The following is a 23,691-nucleotide window of genomic DNA, read 5'->3' as shown; positions in this document are numbered from 1 at the left end:
CCAGCATACCATTTGCCTTTTTCACCACCTGCTGTACCTGCATGCCTACTTTCAATGACTGGTGTATAATGACACCCAGGTCTTGTGGCACCTCCCCTTTCCCTAATCGGCCACCATTCAGATAATAATCTGTTTTCCTATTTTTGCCACCAAAGTGGATAACTTCACATTTATCCACATTAAATTGCATCTGCCATGAATTTGCCCACTCACCTAACCTATCCAAGTCACCCTGCATCCTCTTAGCATCCTCCTCACAGCTAACACTGCCACCCAGCTTCGTGTCATCCGCAAACTTGGAGATGCTGCATTTAATTCCCTCATCCAAGTCATTAATATATATTGTAAACAACTGGGGTCCCAGCACTGAGCCTTGCGGTACCCCACTAGTCACCGCCTGCCATTCTGAAAAGGTCCCGTTTATTCCCACTCTTTGCTTCCTGTCTGCTAACCAATTCTCCATCCACATCAATACCTTACCCCCAATACAGTGTGCTTTAAGTTTGCACACTAATCTCCTGCGTGGGACCTTGTCAAAAGCCTTTTGAAAATCCAGATATACCACATCCACTGGTTCTCCCCTATCCACTCTACTAGTTACATCCTCAGAAAGTTCTATGAGATTCGTCAGACATGATTTTCCTTTCACAAATCCATGCTGACTTTGTCCGATGATTTCACTGCTTTCCAAATGTGCTGTTATCACATCTTTGATAACTGACTCCAGCAGTTTCCCCACCACCGACGTTAGGCTAACCGGTCTATAATTCCCCGGTTTCTCTCTCCCTCCTTTTTCAAAAAGTGGGGTAAAAAGTGTGTTCTCTCTAAACAAACGAGACAACTTAGATAAGTGATGTGAAATCGTAAGGCATGATGTATGCAGCCTGTGTGAATTCAGCCCCCATGTCATTCCCAAAGGAACAGCTGTGAGTAGTTAATCTAAACAAGGGGAAGGCAGATTCCTTAGCCAAGGACAGCCTCTACACACTTTCACAGAACAGAGCACACACAAGCTGGCATTTAATTTTAACCCATTAGTTACAAGAGTCCAAGAATCATTTCTTACGTCCCCAATATCCTTAAAACTTCATCATTCCCTCCTTTTTATCATTACATGATAAATTTTCACAATGGGTGGTCACTTCTACAACAAGATACAAAACATGGCCAAAGACTCTGGTTCATCCAATGAGTCCCGATTTTCACAATGTGTTGCAATAACCCTTTCATACTTGTTTGGGTACTTACAGAAAATGTCCTTTATTACTGCAGTAGCTTCTTGGACGACATAGTTTACTTTTGTCTGAATGAGGTCAAGTAGCGTACTCACGCAGCATTCTGCTGATTGCTCAACATTAATTGCACACCGTCCAATTGCATGCACAGCTTTTTGTACAAAGTCAACGTCTACTTCAGTTGCATACTCCAATTCTGCCAAAACTTGTGCAATGTTGGCTTGAGAAGCCAATCGAATCATAATATCCAGTTTTTCCAGTTTCACTTATACTGTATTGGATCATTGTATTTTACAAAGAAAACCTTTGTTTCATGCTTAAGAATCTCAGACCTTTTCTGTATTATGAGGTTGATATTCTGGAGGGCAACATATTGGAGTTCTGGTTCTGTAGACAACAGTGTTACCAGTGGGGCAGCAAGTTCCTTCAACAAAGTGCTATGGTAATCCAAGTCCTTTGAAAACATTTCCATGAATTTCATCAGAACCTTTACAGCTGACAGGACAACAGCTGAGTTGGTGTGAGATAAATGTGGCGTCACATGCTCACAGATGCTTTGAGCTTCTCGGTCATCCTTTGGGGTATAATTGGCCAAACAATCAAGGATAAATATCTGGCCCCATTTACTACATTCATTTAAGGCTGTTAAAAGCTTGTTGATGGTCTGAAAATTGAGGTCTAACAAGTTGCTGTTTGGACGAGATTCTGCAATCTCCGACACAACAGCCGCAGCATTTGCAATGACTATTGGATTAGAGTCAGATACCAGATCCTATAGAGTGTCCAGAAATCCCTGGTCTTCTACCAGCTGTGCATTGATGTCATGTAGCTTGGCTACACAGACAGCAGCAGTTTTTCATACATAAGGATCTTCATCCTTTAGACACCTTCGCAGGGACTCACACAAATACTCAGTAATTTTATCCATACGGATGCAGCCTATTGTTCTCATGGCCAGTGCTCTGATAAGTGGATTGGGATCTTCACAGTCCTTAACAAAAGTGTTGACAGCCATAATTGCCATATCTGGTTGGCTCTTTGCATAGTTCATTCAAGAGAGGTACATCAGCATCTTCAACTTCAATTTGTCTGTCTGCATACAGTTTACGACATCAGGAAAGAGGGCACTGACATCTGTGCCAACAGTCATTGATGCAATCACTTTCTTCACTGCTTCTTTATTTTTCTCCTTCTTGTCACGGTTGAGTTCTGCTTTGAGTTCAAAGATTTCTCCTTTGTTGATTGTTATGAAAGATTTAGAATCAGTCATGGTGAGTGTGGTCCTCTCCACCGAGGTCCGAGTTTCCCTCGATCCCAGTTCTTAATCAGGACCAAATCTCCAGGCTCAATCGTGGGGTAGTCACCTTTAGGCTGGGTTTCATCCTCATGATAGGCCTGTCATACCTGTGAATGCAAGCTTTGGAGAGTTTTAGTTAACTTACATAAATATTTTCCCATCTCCTCCCCCTAGGTATGCATATCTAATTTTGCAGGTAGGCTCTCAGGGAGGAGCGGCAAACAAGGTCGGGGTCCCCATGGGATTCTCATAGGCTTCCCGTAGATCATTTTTGCAGATGATAGCCCTGTCTTACTTGATGGCGTGATTCTCATATGGAATAGGGCTAAGGGTAAAACCTTCAACCAGGTCAATCCAGTTTCTTGTGTAAGCTTGGCCAACTTATCTTTCAAAGTACAATTGGCTCATTCCACTATGCCGGCTGCTTTCGGATGATGGGTGCAGTGGAACTGCTGTTTTATAGCACGTTCTTTACAGACTTCCTCACTTATTTTGGCAACAAAATGTGGCCCATTGTCTGAGCTTATCATTTCTGTAAGTCCATAGCGAGGAATTATTTCTTTTAGCGATATTTTCACAACAGTCATAGCATTATTATTAGTTGTAGGAACAGCTTCAATCCATCTGCTAAATACATCTACTATCACTAAGCAATACTTATAACAATGTACTCTAGGTAATTCTATAAAATCAAGTTGTAAACAAGAAAAAGGCCCACCAGGCAAGGGAGCAGTTCCGGAAACACAAGGCATTCCCTTTCCAGCATTTGTTTTTTTTCCACAAATTACGCTTTAGCTCATTTTTCAGCTGCCTGTTGGAGGTCAGGGTGCCAACAAGATTGTAATAATGTATTAACCATTCCCTCCTTGCCCAGGTATGTACAATTATAGACAATAGACAATAGAAAATAGAAAATAGGTGCAGGAGTAGGCCATTCAGCCCTTCAAGCCAGCACCACCATTCACTGTGATCATGGCTGATCATCCACAGTCAGTACCCTTTTCCTGTCTTCTCCCCATATCCCTCCACACCGCTATCTTTAAGAGCTCTATCTAACTCTTTCTGGAAAGAGTCCAGAGAATTGGCCTCCACTGCCTTATGAGGCAGAGCATTCCACAGAACCACAACCCGCTGTATGAAAAAGTTTTTCCTCAACTCCGTTCTACCCCTTATTCTTAAATTGTGGCCTCTGGTTCAGGACTCCCCCAACATCGGGAACATGTTTCCTGCCTCTAGTGTGTCCAATCCCTTAATAATCTTATATGTTTCAATCAGATCCCCTCTCATCCTTCTAAATTCCAGTGTATACAACCCCAGTCGCTCCAATCTTTCAACATATGACAGTCCCGCCAACCCAGGAATTAACCTTGTGAACCTCCGCTGTACTCCCTCAATAGCAAGAATGTCCTTCTTCAAATTTGGAGACCAAAACTGTACACAATATTCCAGGTGCGGTCTCACCAGGGCCCTGTACAACTGCAGAAGGACCTCTTTGCTCCTATACTCAATTCCCCTTGCTATGAAGGCCAGCATGCCATTAGCTTTCTTCACTGCCTGCTGTACCTGCATGCTTACTTTCAGTGACTGATGAACAAGGACACCTAGATCTCGCTGTACTTCCCCTTTTCCTAACTTGACTTGACTCCATTCAGATAGTAATCTGCCTTCCTGTTCTTGCCACCAAAGTGGATAACCTCACATTTATTCACATTAAACTGCATCTGCCATGCATCTGCCCACTCAACCAAACTGCATTCTCATAACATCCTCCTCACATTTCACACTGCCATCCAGCTTTGTGTCATCTGCAAATTTGCTAATGTTACTTTTAATCCCTTCATCTAAATCATTAATGTATACTGTAAATATCTGCGGTCCCAGCATCGAGCTTTGCGGTACTCCACTAGTCACTGCCTGCCATTCTGAAAAGGACCCATTAATCCCTACTCTTTGTTTCCTGTCTGCCAACCAATTTTCTATCCATGTCAGTACCCTACCCCCAATACTATTTGCTCTAATTTTGCACACTAACCTCCTATGTGGGATCTTATCAAAGGCTTTCTGAAGGTCCAGGTACATGACATCCACTGGCTTTCCCATGTCCATTTTCATAGTTACATTCTCAAAAAATTCCAGAAGATTAGTGAAGCATGATTTCCCCTTCATAAATCCATGCTGACTCGGACCTATCCTGCACTGCTATCCAAATATGCCACTATTACATCTTTTATAATTGATTCCAGCATCTTTCCCACGACTGATGTCAGACTAACTGGTCTATAATTGCCTGTTTTCTCTCTCCCTCCTTTCTTAAAAAGTGGGATAACATTAGCTACCCTCCAATCCGCAGGAACTGATCCTGAATCTATAGAACATTGGAAAATGATTACCAATGCATCCACGATTTCTAGAGCCACCTCCTTAGGTACCCTGGGATGCAGACCATCAGGCCCTGGGGATTTATCAACCTTCAGACCCATCAGTTTACCCAACACCATTTTGTGCCTGATGCGAATTTCCTTCAGTTCCTCTGTTACCCTAGGTCCTCTGGCCACTATTACATCTGGGAGATTGTTTGTGTCTTCCCTCATGAAGATAGATCCAAAGTACCTGTTCAGCTCGTCTGCCATTTCCTTGTTCCCCATAATAATTTCACCCGTTTCTGTCTTCAAGGGCCCAACTTTGGTCTTAACTGATTTTTTCCTCCACATACCTAAAGAACATTTTGCTATCCTCCTTTATATTTTTGGCTAGCTTACCTTCGTACCTCATCTCTTCCCCCCGTATTGCCTTTCTAGTTATCTCCTGTTGCTCCTTAAAAGTCTCCCAATCCTCTGGCTTCCCACTCATCCTTGCTCTGTTATACTTCCTCTCTTTTATTTTTGTACTGTCATCCCTTGTCATCCACGGTCGCCCCTTACTCCCCTTAGAACCTTTCTTCCTCTTTGGAATGAACTGATCCTGCACCTTCTGTATTATTCCCAGAAATACCTGCCATTGTTGTTCCACTGTCATCCCTGCTTGGGTATCTTTCCAGTCAACTTTGGCCAGCTGCTCCCTCATGTGTCCATAGTCCCCTTTGTTCAACTGTAATACTGACACTTCCGATCTTCCCTTCTCCCTCTCAAATTGTAGATTAAAACTTATCATATTACTGTCACTACCTCTTCATGGCTCCTTTACCTCGAGTTCCCTTATCAAATCTGGCTCATTACACAACACTAAATCCAGAATTGCTTTCTCCCTGGTAGGCTCTAATACAAGCTGCTCTAAGAATCCATCTCTGAGGCATTCCATAAACTCCCTTTCTTGGGGTCCAGTACCAACCTGATTTTCCCAGTCTACCTGCATGTTGAAATCCCCTATAACAACCGTAGAATTACCTTTGCAACATGCCAATTTTAACTCTTGATTTAACTTGCACCCTATATCCAGGCTACTGTTTGGGGGCCTGTAGATAACTCCCATCAGGGTCGTCTTGCTCTTACAGTTTTTCAGTTCTATTCATACTGACTCTACGTCTCCTGATTCTATGTCCCCCGTCGCAAGTGACTGAATTTCATTCCTCACCAACAAAGCCACCCCACCCCCTCTGCCAACCTGTCTGTCCTTCCTGAATATTCATTTCCCAGCCCTGGTCCTCTTGCAGCCATGTCTCTGTTATTCCCACAACATCATACTTGCCAATTTCCAACTGAGCCTCAAGCTCATCCACCTTATTTCTTATACTCCGTGCATTCATATATAATACTTTTAATCCTTTTAACGTAATACTTTTACTCCCCTCACCTTTCACATCGATTCCTGTTGCATTTGCCCATACTCTCTGATCCCTTCCTGATCTTTCTGCCCCTTAAATTCTGTTGTCTTTCTTAACTTTTCTTATTCTCTCATTCCCTTTAACTCCATTCTTATATTTCCAGTTCATCCCCTCCCCCCCACTATTTAGTTTAAACACACCCGTGTCACAGTGGCAAACCTGCCTGCCAGAACGCTGGTCCCCCGTCTGTTAAGATGCAACCCGTCCCTTCTGTACAATTCATCCTTACCCCAAAACAGATCCCAGTGGTCTAAGAATCTAAATCCCTGCTCCCCGCACCAGCTCCTCAGTCACACATTCAGATCCCCTATCTCCCTGTTCATGTCCTCTCCAGCACAAGGAACTGGAAGCAGACCCAAGATAACCACCCTGGAGGTCCTGCTTTTCAGCCTTCTTCCGAGTTCTCTGAAGTCACGCAGCAAAATGTCTCTCATCTTCTTCCTGACGTCATTTGTGCCGACATGCACCACCACCTCCGGCTGTTCACCTTCACCCTTGAGGATGGCCTGCAATCGGTCCATGATGTCCTGGATCCTGGCACCAGGGAGGCAACACACCATCCTTAAATCTTGCCTGTTGTCACAGAAACCCCTATCTGTACCTCTCACTATGGAGTCCCCTACTACCACGGCTCTGGCTGATGTCTGTCTCCTTGGCTTTATTTCAGCTCCAATTTTTGACTCGCAGACCTGACCGCCTCTCAGACTGGCAATGTCTTCTGTCCTGACAGCTTCCAAGAGGGTGAACCTGTTTTCAAGAGGTACATCCCCCGGGGTCTCCTGTACTCCAAGCATCCATCCCTTCCTCATTGTCACCCCCCTTCTCTCTTCCGGTATCTTCAGTGTAACTATCTCGCTGCAGGTCCTGTCCAGAAAAATCTCTGTTTCCTAGATGAACCTGAGGTCATCCAGTTGCCTCTCCAGTGCCTAAACACGTTCCTTCAGGAGCTGAATCTGGACACACTTTCCACATTTGTAGCAGCCAGCGGCACCATCAACGCCCCTGACCTCCCACATCATGCAAGCAGCACACTGAATCAGTTGACCTGTCATTTCTTCACCAGTTCTCACCCTCTCCAACTGTGGCATAGTCTCCTCCCTCAGCTTCCTCGCCGAAGACTCCCGAGCCAAAGACTTGCACTTTTCGCGCAAGGCGCTTCCCTCGACAAGGCCGCTCCCTGACAGGCTGCTCCCCTGGAGCAAACCTTGATTATATTGGCTGATACTTGACTAATTCGTTTCACTTGTCGCACCTCGGCTGACCTCGAACGTTTGTCTTGCAGGCTGGTTTCGACCGGATTTTAAATCAACCGCTCCTTATCAGCCAATGCCCTCACTCACTCCTTCAATTGTCGCACCTGGGCCGACCTCGAACGTTATTATGTACATAATCTATCAAAATAGGTAAGAACACAGAGGGAACACAGACCTGTCCCGCAGGGGTCAACCATATATTGGGCTGAGGTTCAAGGTGGCAACCCATTTGGGACCATAGTTTGCATTCTCCTTCAGGATGTACGTATTTTCCCCGTATCTGGCATACCCGTCCTTAGATTTTGTCTAATAGCAGCTTTCTGGGTTCCTGAGGGGACTAAAAGTGTGGGATTCAAGGCTGTCCATTTAGCTGCTGCATCAACCCGAGCATTACCCTTAAATATCTCATCAAATTCCCCAGTATGGGCTGCACACGTAACAATAGTGAAAACTCGAGGTAACTGTAAAGCGGTGAGTAAGTTGTTTACAAAGGTAGCATTAATGGGGTGGCCAGAGGAAGTCAGGAATCCCCAGAGTTTCATAGGCAATGCATAACGGGAGTCTGAGTAAAAGATTGCACTTTAGTCTGTTGCTAGGATACAGGCACGAGTCCGAGCAAGCAGCTCAGCCTTCTGGGCGGAGATAGCTGTTTGAAAATAGGTCTGTTCAATTACTTCACTGTCCAACATTATCGCATAGCCAGAACATTGTTTCCTCGCTGGATCCACAAAAGAGCTTCCATCCTCATAAAACATTGCCTCGGGCTTGAGGGGGTATTGTGGAAGGGATGGGAGAGTCTGTCCTTCTTTCCCGGTGATCTGGACAGCGGGACAGTTGGTGCGGCCGACTTCATGGCCTGAAATTGCCTAGAGATGGGGTACAACGTCCTGGGTTCGGTGAATGTTAAAAGAGTGTCCCGTCTTCACCTCCGACTCCTTCCAGTATCGGAGTTGTCCCACGGGCAAGTCTTACCAGTCTCCCTCAGTGCTGGAGGCTTGTTTCGTCAGGGTGTAGGCAAGGACCCTAGGCTCTTTGGCTTGCCCTGCCTGTCGCCAAAGGAAACCTGGAACTTTGGCCAGTAATGCACTGCCCTCCTTTCCTTTAACCTCTCCAGTCACCGTGACTGGGAACTTCTGCCCCTCGAAGGGTGCATAATACTGGCTTTCCTCAGTTGAGAACCCCGTAGGGTCATAGCACAGGGTGACATGGGGGTCTGCTTCTGGCAGAGGGGGTTCAGACGAAGTGGAGTCCAGATTAAGTGCCCACCACGGGGGTGGGGGTGGGGGGGAGGTTGTCGGTAACTGGAGAAGCTGCCAGTTGTTCGATAGTCCCAGGGTAAAACCCTTGTCTGTGCATAGAATCTCGACTTCCAACGGACAGAGCAAGTCTCACTCTGCTAAATTATACCCCAGACTGGTGGTGGTTATAAATGAAACCTCACAGTGGGTCCCAATAATATGTTAAAGCTCGTCGCATTCAATTTTGAACATTGTCAGGCCAATACATATTATTAGTTTTAATCATGTTGGCTAACTTAATTGGTAAGCATTAGAGCAGTAAGGCATTAAACTGGGGGGACGGATTCCCATTATTAGAGGCTTGGTCTCCTGCGAAAGTGCTGTAACAGGTCATAAATCGTTCCCGATAGTCTGGTCCCGATTCCCCAGGCTTAGGTTTGCATTCAAGGACTTAAGTGATATTTACAGGTTGTTGGACAGCTCTCTCCAAGGCTTGAATAATCTGGTCTGTCTGTTCCTTCTCATTATCATTTCTTGGGTGCATGGTTTTATTGGATTCTTCCCCCCCCACCGCCCCCACCGTGTCTCGGAATAATCCTCGGTATCCCCTTCCTCAAACTCTGGGTATAGAGAGCCTCCCCTTCCCCGCTGCCACGGTTTTACCCGAGCGGACACCGTATCTGAGCACTGGGAGGATTGGGGTTTGGGAGCACTGGGTGCACTCAGCCCCTGGTAAGGTGGGGGATACAGTGGGTGCCCAATCCTCATCATGGTCACTGTCCTTAAACAGGGTCCATATGTCAGACATGGCTTCAGGATCCCGTATTGGCCCGAGATCTCATGCGTGGCACTGCCAGTTTAAACCTTCTTGTCTGTCCATATCTGCCTTTGTCTGTGTTCTTTGTTTCTCTCGTTCTCTTTTTCTTCTCCCATCTACCCATTCGCACTCCACCTCTAATGTTTCCCAACTCTTGGGAGTGCCGTCACCCGTACACACCTGTATCTCATGCATTGTTCCTCCAACTGGCCAGTAAGGTATTATTCCATTTGGTATCAGCTTTATCTTTCCATTCTTTGATTAATATTTTCCACTTTTTTTTTACTGCAATTCTTTTTCCAAATTAAATTTACTGCTTGTTCACAAGAGGTTATATCGCAAGTTGCCCCTGGTGGCCACACACTGTTTCCCAGTTTCTTTGTTAGCGCTACACTTAACATCCAGAAAGACTGCAGGGGAGCCCCTTTCCCCTTCCTTTGGCCAAACGTCTGTCCCGTCCTGTGCTGGTCAATTTACCAGGTCAACCACCTGTTGCCCAATTTGTTACTTCAATTTACCAAGCCACTGCCACTGGCCCGCCAGGTCAATTAGAATAGAGCAGGTCGGTTACCCCCTTATCTAATTACCGAGTTGCTGCCCCCACAAATAGACTGGGCCTTTTCCTTGCCCATTGCCCACTTAGTTAAGTCGACTCAATTATATAGGTTAATAGACCAGGCCAAAGACCTGTTGTCCAATTCTTCAGCACCCGCAGACTTTAATACCCACAAAAACAACTGCTAGCCTTATTCTCCGTTAATACTCACAAAAACAACTCTCACATACTCTGGAGGGGGGTTCCCTCCCCTCCTTTATCCTAAACTTGTCACATTTTGATCCTTACCATCAAATTTCAACCGGCCATATTTTTGCTGCTGAGGTGAGAAATTTACCGGGCTGCCAGTGTCATATAAGCTTTGGAGAGTTTTGGGTTCAGTTTTGGGAAATTGGGTTCAGTTGCTACTTTTATACAGATTACCTCTGCCCCAGAAGAGATCCCAGTCATCCAGAAATCCGAATGGCTGCACCGACTCCGCAGCCACACATTTATCTGCCTTATCCCGTCCTTATCCTTTCTAGTTCATGCCATCAGGAATAACCCAAGCATCACAAACTTCGTTTATATAAAGATTTTATTTAAGTTAAATCCAACTTTGCCACTTGTTTATACATAAAGTAAAGATGTTTGCAAATATTTATTTAACAATTGAAGCTACTTAAACAAAACATTCCAACACAACATTGCAAACACTACCAAAAACCAAATTAGATGCTTTTTAGATGTGCTGGCATCCAACCATAAATGGTTAAAATGGTTAAGTTTAAGAATTAAATAACTGTTTGCAAGTTCCTTAGAATTGTTCTTTACATAAAGTGGCTTGCAACCATTTATTTGAGTTTAAATCTCAAATAAATCGTTTGGACCTAACCAAACAATCGTAGATTGCTACAATGGCATGAGTGTTTCTAAGTGATTCAAAATTCTTCATCACATGATTAAGTGGTTCCAAACTACTTTATTTTAACAGTTGTATTTGGTAAATGGCAGCTGAATCAAGCACTGTAGCTTCACATTGTAAACAGCATATTTAGCATTTTCAAGAAGGCACTTTCTCTGTAATGATAACACTTTATATTGCACTGTTATTGTTTTTCCTTGTTTTACCTCAATGCACTGTTGTAATGAAATTATCTGCATGACTGGTTTGCAAAGTGAAGTTTTTTACACTGTGCCTTGGTATATGTGACAATAGTAAACCAATTTACCACTGGGACCTAAGTGCTGTCTGTGAAGACACTGCACATTTCCCTCTGTATGGATTTCACTCTGGTGCTCCCAAAGACTTGTAGGATGGCAGATTAATAGAGTACTGTAAATTGTGCCAATACATGAGCGGAAGAGTCTGAGATTTGATGGGAATGTCAGGTACCGTGCACAATCCTGATTTGATGGAGACAGATGTGAGAAGCACGGAGGAACATCTGGAGAAACTTCTGAAATGCCCGCTTCGCTGCCGCTGCTACTGTGCGATCGAGAATCTCCGAAGGGGAAGGCCCCAAATCCTCGGCTTTGCCTATTGCCTGTTGCCGGGGCCGGGGTCAAAGTGCTCGGCAGAGATGGTGTTCGGTGCTCGGTGTCGGAGGGCTGGTTGGAGGCTCGAAGTTTTTGGATGGACTCAAGAGTTGGCTATGGTCAGGTGCTTCCACGGTGCTGCATCGGCAAGTTTGCGGCGCTGGAGGTTCATGGCAAGAAGAGTTTCTCCCTTCTACCGTCTGCGTGAGATGATGGGACTTTCGAGAGACTTTGAGACTTTTTTTTTACCGTGCCCATGGTCTGTTCTTTATCAAATTATGGTATTGCTTTGCACTGTTGTAACTATATGTTATAATTATATGGTTTCTGTCAGTTTTTTTTTAGTCTTGGTTTGTCATGTGTTTCTGTGATATCATTCTGGAGGAACATTGTATGAATTCTTAATGCATGCATTACTAAATGACAATAAAAGAGGACTGTGTGTCCTCATAATCTAATCTAAAAAATAAACAAACAGGATTAAGGTAGGATCAGTGTGAATGGGTGGTTGATGATTAGCATGGACTTGCTTGGCAGAAGATCCCTCTATGCTTCCGAAATTGGGTTCAGTAGGCACACAGGTTTCCCCTGGGTGATGCATGGGTTCTAATCTTACAGATGCCTGCAAGTCAGAAAATACTGTATGAGAACTTACATACTGTATATGCTAACCATGCCACCACAGCATTATAATGAATGGCATCGAGCGCCAGCCTGATAAGAAAGGACAATTAAAAAGGTTGAGGTGGCAGGGAGGGAGAAAGAGGGAAAGGTAGAAGGAAATAGAGACAGGGAGAGATTGAGTGGGAGAGTGGTTGAATTTTAGGTTCTTGGATTCTGTTGCTGTGAACAAGACATTGGGATTGTGCGTTACCTCCCAAGTGCCAGGGTCAAGGGCGTCTCTGAATAGTTATGGAATATGTTCAGAGGGGAGGGTGAGCATTGGTTATATTAGCACCAATAACAATGGCAGAAAATGCGATAAGGCCCTATGTAATGAATATAGGAAGTTAGGGAGATTTAAAAACATATTGTCAAAGTTTGTGATCCTTGGGTTATTCCTGATGGCATGAACTAGCAAGGATAAGGACGGGATAAGGCAGATGAATGTGTGGTTGCGGAGTCGGTGCAGCCATTCGGATTTCTGGATGACTGGGATCTCTTCTGGGGCAGAGGTAATCTGTATAAAAGTAACACTTACACCCACTGTATTTGTGCTTTGAGAGGTTGGTGATGAAATACATCAACTCCTGCCTGACAAGAGACTTGGATCTGCTTCACTTTGCCTGCCCGAGCTACAGGTCAACAGCAGATGTCACTTCATTAGCTCTTTGCTCAACCCTGGAACATCTGGACAATGAAGATGCATTCATCAGGGCACTATTTATCAACTACAGCTCAGCATTCAGGGCGATCATCACCTCATAATTAATCAATAAGCTTCAAGACCTTGGTCTCAACACCTCTTTATGCAATTGGATCCTGGATTTCCTCACTTGCAGACCCCAGTCAGTTCAGATTGGCAACAACATCTCCTCCACGATCTCCATCAGCACAGGTGCACTGGGCTGTGTGCTTAGCTCCCTGCTCTACTCACTTCACACATACGACCACGTGGCTAAGCACAGCTCCAATGCTGTATTGAACTTTGCTGACCACATCACTGTTATTGGCCGAATCAAAGCTGGGGATGAATCGGCATATAGGAGGGTAATTGAGAACTTCGCTGAGTGGTACCAAACCACCACCTCTCACTCGATGTCAGAAAAACCAAGGAGCTGATCATTGACTTCAGGAGAAGGAAACCAGATGTCTAGGAGGCAGTCCTCCTCAGGGGGAATCAGGGATGGAGAGGGTCAGCAACTTTAAATTCCTCGGTGTTATCATTTCAGAGGATCTGTCCCGAGCCCAGCGTGTAAGTGCAATTTTGAAGGAAGCACAGCAGCACCTCTACTTCCTTAGGAGTTTGTAAAGATTCAACGTAACATCTAAAACTTCAACAAACTTCTGCAGATGTGTGCTGGAGAGTATATCGACTGGAATGGGAACACCAAGGCCCTTTGTTATGTTTTGTAACTCCAAAACATTAAACCAATTCAAAGGAAGAGAGCCAAGAGATGCCAGTCTTAGGTTTGTTCTTTACTTTAAGTAAGCAATTCATGTATTTTTTTTACTTATAAGCCGTAAAGAATTATTTAAACAAATTTTAACATATTTACAAGATTACTCAAATGTTACTAAGTAGACAACATCCTTGAATGAAGAATCCTACAAAAAGTGGTGGTTACAGCCCAGTCATCATGGGTAAAGCCTTCCCCTCCTCTGAGCACACCTACACAGAGTGCTATGGCAGCAAATCAGCATCCATCATCAGGAACCCCCACCACCCAGGTCATGATCTCTCCTCACTGCTGCCATCAGGGAGAAGGTGCAGGAACCTCAGGACTCACACCACCAGCTTCAGGAACAGTTATTACCACTCAGCCAACAGGCTCTTGAACCAGTGAGGATCACTTCCCTCGGCCCGTCACTGAACTGTTCCCACAACCTATGGACTCACTCTCAAGGACTCTTCACCTCATGTTCTCCATATTTATTGCTCATGTATTATTGTTGTTGTTGTTTTTATTTTTGTATTTGCACAGTTTGTTGTCTTTTGCACTTGCTTTTTTTTATCCACCCTGATGGATGCTGTTTTTCATTGATTCTATTATAGTTCTTAAATATGCCAAGCATGCTTGCAAGAAATTGAATCTCAGGGTTGCATATGATGACATGTGTGTACTTTGATAATAAATTTAGTTTGAACTTTGAAGAGGGTTACATCTGAATTAATGGTTGCAGAACAGCCCGTGATGACTGGGCGGTATCCACTACTTTTGTAGGATTTTCCAATCAAGTAGGTTGTGTATTTAATATTTCAGTAATCTTGTAAATACACTGTTGACTAAGTAGTCTTTGTACCTCCAGGGTACAGAGTTCCTCGAAAGTGCCCACACCAGTAGACATAGTAGTGAAGAAGGTGTTTGGCACACTTGCCCGAATTGGTACAAGAGCTGCAATGTCACTTCAGAGCTGTGGAAAGCATTGGTGAGATTGCCATTGGAGTATTGGGTGGCATTGTGGTTGCCCATCGATAGCACCGATGTCATCAAGAGGAAAGGATGCAGAAATAATTCACGAGGAAGTTACCGGGACTGAATAGCTTGAGCTTTTGAAGACAGGAACTTGGATAGCAAAGCTTGTTTACAACTAGTCTAACAAGGTTTGGACTGTTTCCCACAAAGCAAAGAAGACTGGGGATGGGGGGTGGGGGATGTGCCTTCTAAAATTATGCATTGCACTACGACATACGCCGGCGATATTAAACGTAATTCTGATTCATCAACAAGGATCCCACTGAAGAGCGCCGCAGGGCCCGAAAGTCTGAGTTGTCTCGGCCACTACTTGCAGGAGGAGCAAAATCGACCGCGTCACCTCGGTATTACCCCCCAACAGGTTCCGGGCTGCGTGACGCACGGTGACAAATGGTTCCCGGCCGCCGCTGCTCGCATTCCGGGCGGAATCCTGCGCGGAAGTGACGACCGGGACGCTGCGTCATCAGCCAGCGCGCGTACTGGTCTCCTGGCGGCGGCGGCGGCGGCGCGCGCGCCCTGCCGGAGCCAGACACGCGCGGGCACGTGGGGCGCGTGCGCGCGCTTCTCTCTCCGCAAGGGCATCGTTGGTGGCGGCCGGGAAATGTCCCCCTTCAGCTGGAAGCCCTTTGTGTACGGGGGCCTGGCGTCCATCACCGCCGAGTTCGGTAAGTACTTCACCGGTCCCTCGCAGCGCGGCCTCGGCAGGGCCAGGCCAGCTCAGGCCCGTTGCCTTCCCCTCCCGTAAATGTCTGGCTGTTGGTGGGCATGGACTCTTCCGGGCCGGAGGACTTTATTCCTTGTTGAATCTCTCTGTGACTCTCCTCTCTTCTTCTCCATCACCACCACTTCCACCCCCGCGTAATGCAAGGGTCAATACAATTTTCCTACAGCTTATCTCCTGGGTTGACCCAGCTAACCTTTTATTTATTGTGCCCGCATTCCCACTGGCTCTCCCCAGATTCTATTCCTCAATTTACAGCGCTCAATTAACCTACCAGCCCATAGTTTGAAATGTGAGGACAAAGGAGAAATTGATGGGAATCTACACAATCACAGGGGAAATGTGCAAACTGGGTACAGATAGCCCCTAAGGTCGAGGCTGAACCCAGGTTCTGGCACTGAAGTAACAGTTCTACTTACTGCTCAGGCCGTAGACAGAGTTTTGTTGTACAAATCTGTGCCAGCACTCAATAACCTCATTTCTACCTCAAGCATTGTACCTGTCTCAACCATGCTTTTCTTAACCCTAGCAGAACACCATCGTTCTATCCTCAATAGTGATCTTAAAATGCTTTGCTTTGTCTGTTCTAAGATCACATTTACTAGCAGCCCTCTATGTACGCCTGGATTGTTTCTCCTCATGAGTTTTGAGATCCACAGTCCCAGTTTCTATATATTTCAATTGTTCTACCCTTCCTAGCTTTGTATTTTCCTTCGATGCCACAATCCTGCAAGATTCTCATTCTTCTACTTATCACCTCTTGAACTTTTCTGAATTTAACTGCTGCTGATTGACTTCCCCCTCAGCTCCCAGGTTTCCAAGTGTAACACTTGTCTTTGTATCTTACCATCCAGGGACCTAAACCGCCCCTCCAAGTGAGGCACAAATTCACATACATCTCATCCAAACTTACCTACTGCATTTGGTGTGCCCTATGTGGCCTTCTGTACCTTGGCAAGATTAGTTGTAGACTGCGCAACAGTTTTGCAGAGCACCTATCTGCATTGGCCATTTGGAGCTCCCAGTAGCATGCCATTTCAATTCCAGCTCCCAACCATTCCCAAACTGATCTGTCTATCCTCAGCCTTCTGTACTGCCAGGATGAGCCCCAAAGCAAATTAGTGGAATGACTTCTGTATTCTGCCTGGTAGTCTACAACCTAAAGACATAAACAATGAGTTCTAATTTTAGATAATCCACCATTTTCCTGTGCAACATGTGGCCATAAATTGACCCAATGTGTGTCTTTCTTTTTAATATAACAGCACACTCATCAAACTCACTTTGAGATCAAGTGAGTACAGACTTCACGTTCTCATAGTAGAGCAGGACTTGGAATTCTATGTACATCATTGGCATGTTGGTAGTTGCAAAAATAGCATCAAAAGGAAAGCTAATTAAGCAGTGGTCTTTATACCTTGATGTTATGACACAGCCATGGAAAATGCAAATTGGACCTCACCTGTGAAGTTTTCTTTATAGAGCACCTAAAACGGATGTTGGCCATTAGATGGATATTAGATTGGAATGCATTGCTGATTTATTGTAACAGTGTTTAGATTTGTGAGGGTTAAAACTACAGAGAGCAGTTACTGGAAGTTAGGGTTACACACCCTAGAAGAGAGAAGTTTTGTTTGAACTTTTCAAGGTATTATGAACAAGTAGTTTCTAGGTCATTTCAACTGATTAGAAAATTTGAGATTATTGATCATACTCCTGAAAGACCTGATTTTTCTTGTTATTTCTTTTGGACTGAAACTAGGTATGCAGAGTGGAAGGAGTTTTGAACTATTACAATAGCAATTGACAGTTGATAAATTGCTAATGCTTTATTTTTTAAACTTTTTCTCAGCCAAAGATTTAAAGCTGGAGGAAAAAGTTTTAAATGAGGATGGAGAGGAGAGTTTTTACATGGACAGTGGGTGTTATCTGGAACATTTTTCTTAGAGAAGATGGTGGAGTCGATAGGTTTATTGTTTGAGAGACACTTAGACAGACACCAGAATAGACAAGGCACAGAGGTATAGGGTCCTAATACAGGAAAATAGGATTAGTGTGGTTGGGTTAAATGGTTGGCATGGATGTGATAGGCCGAAGACCTGTTTTTATGCTGTAGGATTCTGATTCCGTGACTCAAAGGTATTGTATGTACAGTAGAAAAGGTGAATTCAAGAAATTAGGTCACTTATCAACCATGATGTTATTGACTAGTATTCATAGCTCATTGACCACAATAGCTGACATTTCTTCCTACCTTCCTGGGCTCATAGATCAACATGTTTTTTTTTTGCATTTCTCTTTGCGCAGTTGTCCGTAAGATCATAATGACAATAAAGTATGGAAGTATTGGGCCATTCTGCCATTTCATCATGGCTGATCCACTTTCCCTCTCAATCCCATTCTCCTGCCTTCTCCCTCTAACCTTTCACACCCTGACTATTTGAGATCCTATCAACCTCCTCATTCTTCTTCATCTCCGCTTTAAATGGACATCTGTCCTAGAATCCCTGCTATAGGAAGCATCCTCTGTGCAACATTGTCTGTCCTTCCTTGATTAGCTTTGATAAATTCTGAATTTCTCACTGGAACAGCAGCATAAACTGGTCAAGATGAATGATCCAAGAATTTTCACTTACTTTCTATATAGAGTTGTAGTTCGTTCATCTTTGGGCATCTGTTGCTACCATGTCATCTTCTGCCATCTCCCCTGTAACACACTGCCTGTGCAGGTGATAGAAGCATATAGGATAGTAATGTTTAAGAGTTATTTAGAGAAACACGAACAGGCAGGTAACTGAGAAATGCAGTTCATGTTCAGGTAGGTGGAATGAGTTTAGATTAGCAACATGGTCGGTGTGGATATGGTGAGCCATGTTTTACAATGCATTACTGTATATTATTTTTTAAATGGAATTTTGGTGTTTGGAGCTGCCTTTCACTGAGTTCCCCAGTGAATCCTTCCTGACCATGTTTAACAATGTTACCTGCAGTAATTACTTGGGTGTCAGTTAACCAATCTCCTTGATAATATCTTGTGGTTTGAAAATGTCTTTGCTTTGGGATTGATTGTTAATTCCTATCTGAAACTTCATTTAACTCTTCTAGGAGATGCTGCAAAATTGCTAGTCTAGTACCCTGCAGCCAGTAGTGTGATCATGGATTGTTATAACTTATTAGCAACAATTTAGGCATCTTTATTAAAATATCAGGTGTTATAAAAGTTGTTTTTCCACTCTGCTAGGCACTTTTCCAATAGACCTCACTAAAACCCGACTGCAAGTCCAGGGCCAAGTACTTGATTTGCGTTATAAAGAGATAAAGTACAGAGGAATGCTACATGCCCTGTTGCGAATATTTAAGGAAGAAGGATTGAGAGCTCTCTATTCTGGGTAAGTGTAGATTAAACTCCTTATTTCAAGGTTTCATTTGAATCTGCCTTGACTATTCTGTCAGTTGTGCATTTGAAAATCTCACCTTCGTTCTTTAATCTTGCGGTTGCAAACACAAACATCCTTGATATCTTTCCTCACTTTCCCAATGCGAATTATCACTTGAAGGAAAGTTTCTTGTGTCACAGCTAAACTTTCAGATTCCTAACTGTCTTCCATGACATATTCATAGCCACTGACAACCCATTGCCCAATTTTGATGCCCTTGTATCCTTCAGAGTGGCTGGCAGAATCTTGATCTTTGACTCCTGAGCACTGTTCCCTCTAAGCTGCGTGGGTGTGCAGCCACACATCAACTGAAATGCTGCTGTGCACCTAGTCTTTGTTGCTGCACAGCTGGAATTTTCTTTTTTATAAAATGTTTAATATTAACCTGGAATTATGATATTGTAGTCACTAGTGAGCTTGGTTGCAAGACTGGCAGCTCAGTATACACAAAATAATCTGCAGATGCTGTGGTCAAAGCGACGCTCACATGAGTGTGGCAGCTCAGTATTCTGGGGTTCCATTGTTTTAGACACGACAGAGGGAGGGATTAAAGGAGGAGGAGTGACAATACTAGTTGGAAAATGTTACAGCGATGCTCAGTCAGGATAGAATGGAGAAGTCTTCTAGTGAGGTGTGTAACCTCTCACCATGGCTTGTTAGTTATCACTGACTAACAGCCATGTGACTCAGCAATGAATGGGTAATGGTGAGATGGCCATTTCCAATAAACACCACATGCCTAAGGTTGGTATGATTCAGGTTCAACATAAACAGGACCATTAGAATATTCTGTTAAAGAAATTAAGGTGAATGCTGTATGAATACTGCCCCTTGCAAAAGTTATCGTTTGCCAGGAGATAACAGGACTTAGGTCGGAATGAACCTAAAATGAAAGTGTATTTACAAATACTTAAGCTTTAACAGACAGTTAAAAAGAGCCCATTACAGTTAAACTGGTCTATAACGTGCACAAAAAACGTTGGAGTTCATTGCTGCGTAGTCATGTGCTTCACTTTACTTACTCATGGCATTGATTCCACATTCTGTGTGAAAAGCACCAACAGTAATTCAAACCTTCCATAAAGTCCATTATGAGCTAACTCGCTAATTCAGAAGTATTGGTACTTCCTCCATGGAACCATTTGTACGAAATTCATTGTGCAGACAATGATGTATGTCCTTTGGTCAGGGTTCTGCAAGTGTCTTCCATTGAGCTCCTCTCCACATCTCACTTCTCCCCCATCTCCAGCAAAGGGGCTTCCCCAAAACCTACGTTTCAGAAATTGGATGCTGCTGTTCTCTCAAATGTTCCATGGCATCCCATTGGACAGAACATTGTCAAGACAAACCTGATAGGCTGATACAACATTCCTAACCTAATCGAATGACTCATTATTTTAACAGAAAATGAAAAGCTGGACTGTAAAATTTGATTAAAGAACACACTGTGTTTTATAAAAAATCTGCAGAAAATGAAATACCCAACAGCTTAACTGTAGTAATACAATAGAACGTGTTCCTAACCAGGGTATTACATTCTCCCCTCCGTGCCAAAAATTGTCATGTCCTCATAAATTTGTAAGCCTTTGGAACTTATCAAATCCATTACTAATAACGCAGCACTTATACTCAGTAAGACTAGTAATGTTCCCTCCTTTGTTTCATGGTGTTTCAGCACCATAGTCCTGAAAAACGTCTCGTTTTTACTGTGTACTGTAGCAGCAGTTATGGTCAAAATGACAATAAAAGGTTACTTGTTCTGACAGTATTCATGGTGTGACTGCATCATTCAAATGAATTACTCAATTATAGGACCTCCAATCCACTTGTAAATGGAAACAGCATGTCTCACCATTGGGGTTGATACAACACTTTTGTTTCCCATCATATGCCAGCTTACCTAGAGTTTTCCTGACTCTTTGAGACCTTCTTAACTCTGTTTCAGTTTCTTCAGTCTCAGCCTCTCCTTCTGACTGTTCATGTTTACTTGGGGATACCTCACCCTGTCTTTCACTTGCACCTTCTGGCAATTCAGTTTCTCCCGCCCCAGACTGAACTCAGCTTCATTTTCAATTATATTTGAGTCCAGTTCCCCTTTACTCTCTAACGTCACATTTGGTTGTCCAATGGTTGTCCTCCCCACTTTATTCTGGACTGGAAGATTCCGATGTCTCTTCATCAACCATTGGGAAGTTTGCATAAGTTAAGGCATGCCACATTCCAATTTCTTCACCCTCTATGGAAAGGAAATCCATGCACACTAGATCAAGTGGTCCTGGGCTTTTGAGAAAAAGGAGCAACTCTTTTAGGTAGTGTCTTTCTCTGAATACAATGGATGCATGATTTACAGTAATCTTCAACTCCAGTCTTCATTCGTGGCCAATAGAACTGATCTCGGACCAATTCGTAGGTCTTGTCACATCCCAAATGACCTGCATCATCATGGAGTGTCCTTGGTACAATCTTCCAGTACTTGCAAAACCAACTTGACACGTTGAGTTCTGTTTGGAGGAGACGTAACCCTGTATAGAACTTAGCTCCTCAACTCCAGTTTGTCCCATCAGTAGGGACATGGTCATCTTGGTGTGCTGCTGCCAACTCAGCAGGACTCAAGGTGAGCAACTGCCTTGTATTCAGCACGGTCGGGTTGCAATATGTTTGTGGAGTGGCATCGCTAGAAGCTCCCAGTTGATCAACAGCTCTGTCAGGCCATAGCCTTTGCTCTGATTTTCTAACTGCGGAAACCTAGCATGCTGTTTTAATGTCAGAGGCAGGAATGTTCTCCCACTCTCTGCCATTCCTGGCATCTCATGAGAACTTTGTGACAACGCATCCACGTCAATGTTCTGACTTCCTGGCCAGTATTTCAGGCTGAAATTATAAACAGACAACACCACCAACCAGCAATGACCTGAGGCATCCAATTTTGCCAAGGTCAAAATACAAGTCGGTGGATTGTTGTTAGTCTTCACCTCGAACTTGGCGCCATATAGTCACTTAATTTGTCTACCATTGCCCATTTCAATGCCAGAAACTCCTTCCTTCCTTTCTTTATTAATCTTTTTATTGATTTTTTAAAGAAGCATAAATACAGTCAAGAGGAGAATTAGTTCAAATATATATATCAGTAACAATATAAACCAAGATTGAGACAAATGTCAAAATCATCTTGTTAAACCAGTATAAAATATATAATAATAAAAAAAATGAAAATAATGACTCTCCTCTTACCAGTTTATGAAGAGAACATTGGGTTTTGAATGAAAAGAAAGGGGGGAAAAACCCACTACACTGCAATAAAATGATAAAAAGGGACTGGGCATCCATTTTGAGGATACAACCAAAAAAAGAAAGAAAGGAGGACTTTCTGATCAAATCTAAAACTTTGAGAAAAAAAAAATTGAAAGAGTAATAAATCAAATTAAATGAAAATATTGGATAAAAGGTCACCATATTTGCTCAAATTTAAAGGATGTATCAAATGTCTATTTCTCTAAACTTAAACAGGACATAATGTAGGAGAGCCAGTAAAAGACTGTAGGTAGACTAGAATCCTTCCACTTCAATATAATGGCTCTCCTAGCCAGTAAGGTTGAAAAGGCTATCATACGTTGAGTGGAAGCAGGAATATTTCCTGCTTCCGATGAGATAATCCCAAAAATTTCTGTAAGCAAGTGAGGTTGTATATCCAGATTCAAAACTCTTGATAGTGTTTTAAAAACATCTCTCCAAAAGTTATCTAGCTTTATACAAGACCAATGCATATGAGTTAAAGTCGCCAGCTCAGTATTACATCTGTCACAAATAGGATTGTTATTGGGGAAAATACGTGCTAGTTTATCCTTTGACATATGAGCCCAGTGCACTACCTTGAGCTGTATCAAGGAATGACAGGCACAAATAGATGAGTTGTTAACCAAATGAAAAATTTTACTCCATTGATTATCTGAAAATGACTCTTGAAATTCCAATTCCCAAGCACGTTTAATTTTATCGTTAGATATCATTTGTAAACTCAATAACTGTTTGTAGACTATAGCTATCAACCCTTTTTGAAATGGTTTAAACTGAAAGAGAACATCTATCATATTAGGTGGATAAGCAGAAGGGTATTTTGGTAACAAATCACGTAAAAAATTCCCAATTTGTAAATATCTAAAAAAGTGTACATTAGATAAATCATATTTATCCGCTAACTGAGAAAAAGACATTAAACAGTCCCCTAAAAACAAATCTGAAAAAGTTATTATTCCCTTGGTTTTCCAAATTAAAAAGGTCTTATCCAAAGTTGATAGTTTAAAAAAAAATTGAGATGGATATTACTGGAAAGAATAAAATTATTAAACTCAAAAAAATCTACGAAACTGGAACCAAACTCTTAGCGTTTGTTTAATAACAGGATTAAATTCTTGTCTGCTAATCTTAGAAAGCAAAAAGGGAAGAGGAACTCCCAGTAAAGAGGCCAAAGAGAATCCTTTCACCAAGTTTACCTCTAGATCCAACCATGAAGGACATTCATGTATATCTGAATAGTGAATTCAAAAAGTAATGTAACGAATATTGATTGCCCAATAGTACATTCTAAAATTAGGCAAAGCCATACCACCATCCTTTTTTAATTTCTGCAATAAGGGTTTATTCAATCTAGGATTTTTATTGTTC

At 43.1% G+C, this 23,691-nt stretch overlaps 1 protein-coding gene and 1 pseudogene across 2 annotated transcripts in view; one reads left to right on the top strand and one right to left on the bottom strand.

Moving 5' to 3' along the window:
- Positions 1–1,144: 1,144 nt before the first annotated feature.
- LOC140203707 (AP-1 complex subunit beta-1 pseudogene) lies at positions 1,145–2,505 on the bottom strand (annotated as a pseudogene).
- A 12,786-nt stretch (positions 2,506–15,291) lies between these two features.
- Positions 15,292–23,691, top strand: part of slc25a14 (solute carrier family 25 member 14) — a 54,006-nt gene continuing 45,606 nt past the window's right edge. The window contains exons 1-2 of one of the 2 annotated variants that reach the window (XM_072270467.1): positions 15,292–15,536; positions 18,834–18,981. In XM_072270467.1, the coding sequence (XP_072126568.1) occupies positions 15,473–15,536; positions 18,834–18,981 (212 nt within the window). In that variant the 5' untranslated portion in view covers positions 15,292–15,472. The remainder of the gene's footprint in view (positions 15,537–18,833; positions 18,982–23,691) is intronic. The other variant, XM_072270465.1, reaches the window with a different exon arrangement.

The sequence above is a fragment of the Mobula birostris genome, chromosome 10 (genome assembly GCF_030028105.1).
Source record: "Mobula birostris isolate sMobBir1 chromosome 10, sMobBir1.hap1, whole genome shotgun sequence".
NCBI classification, from domain to species: Eukaryota; Metazoa; Chordata; class Chondrichthyes; order Myliobatiformes; family Myliobatidae; genus Mobula; species Mobula birostris.
The sequence above is the reverse complement of the archived record's forward strand: the minus strand, read 5'-3'. Positions and strand labels throughout refer to the sequence as shown.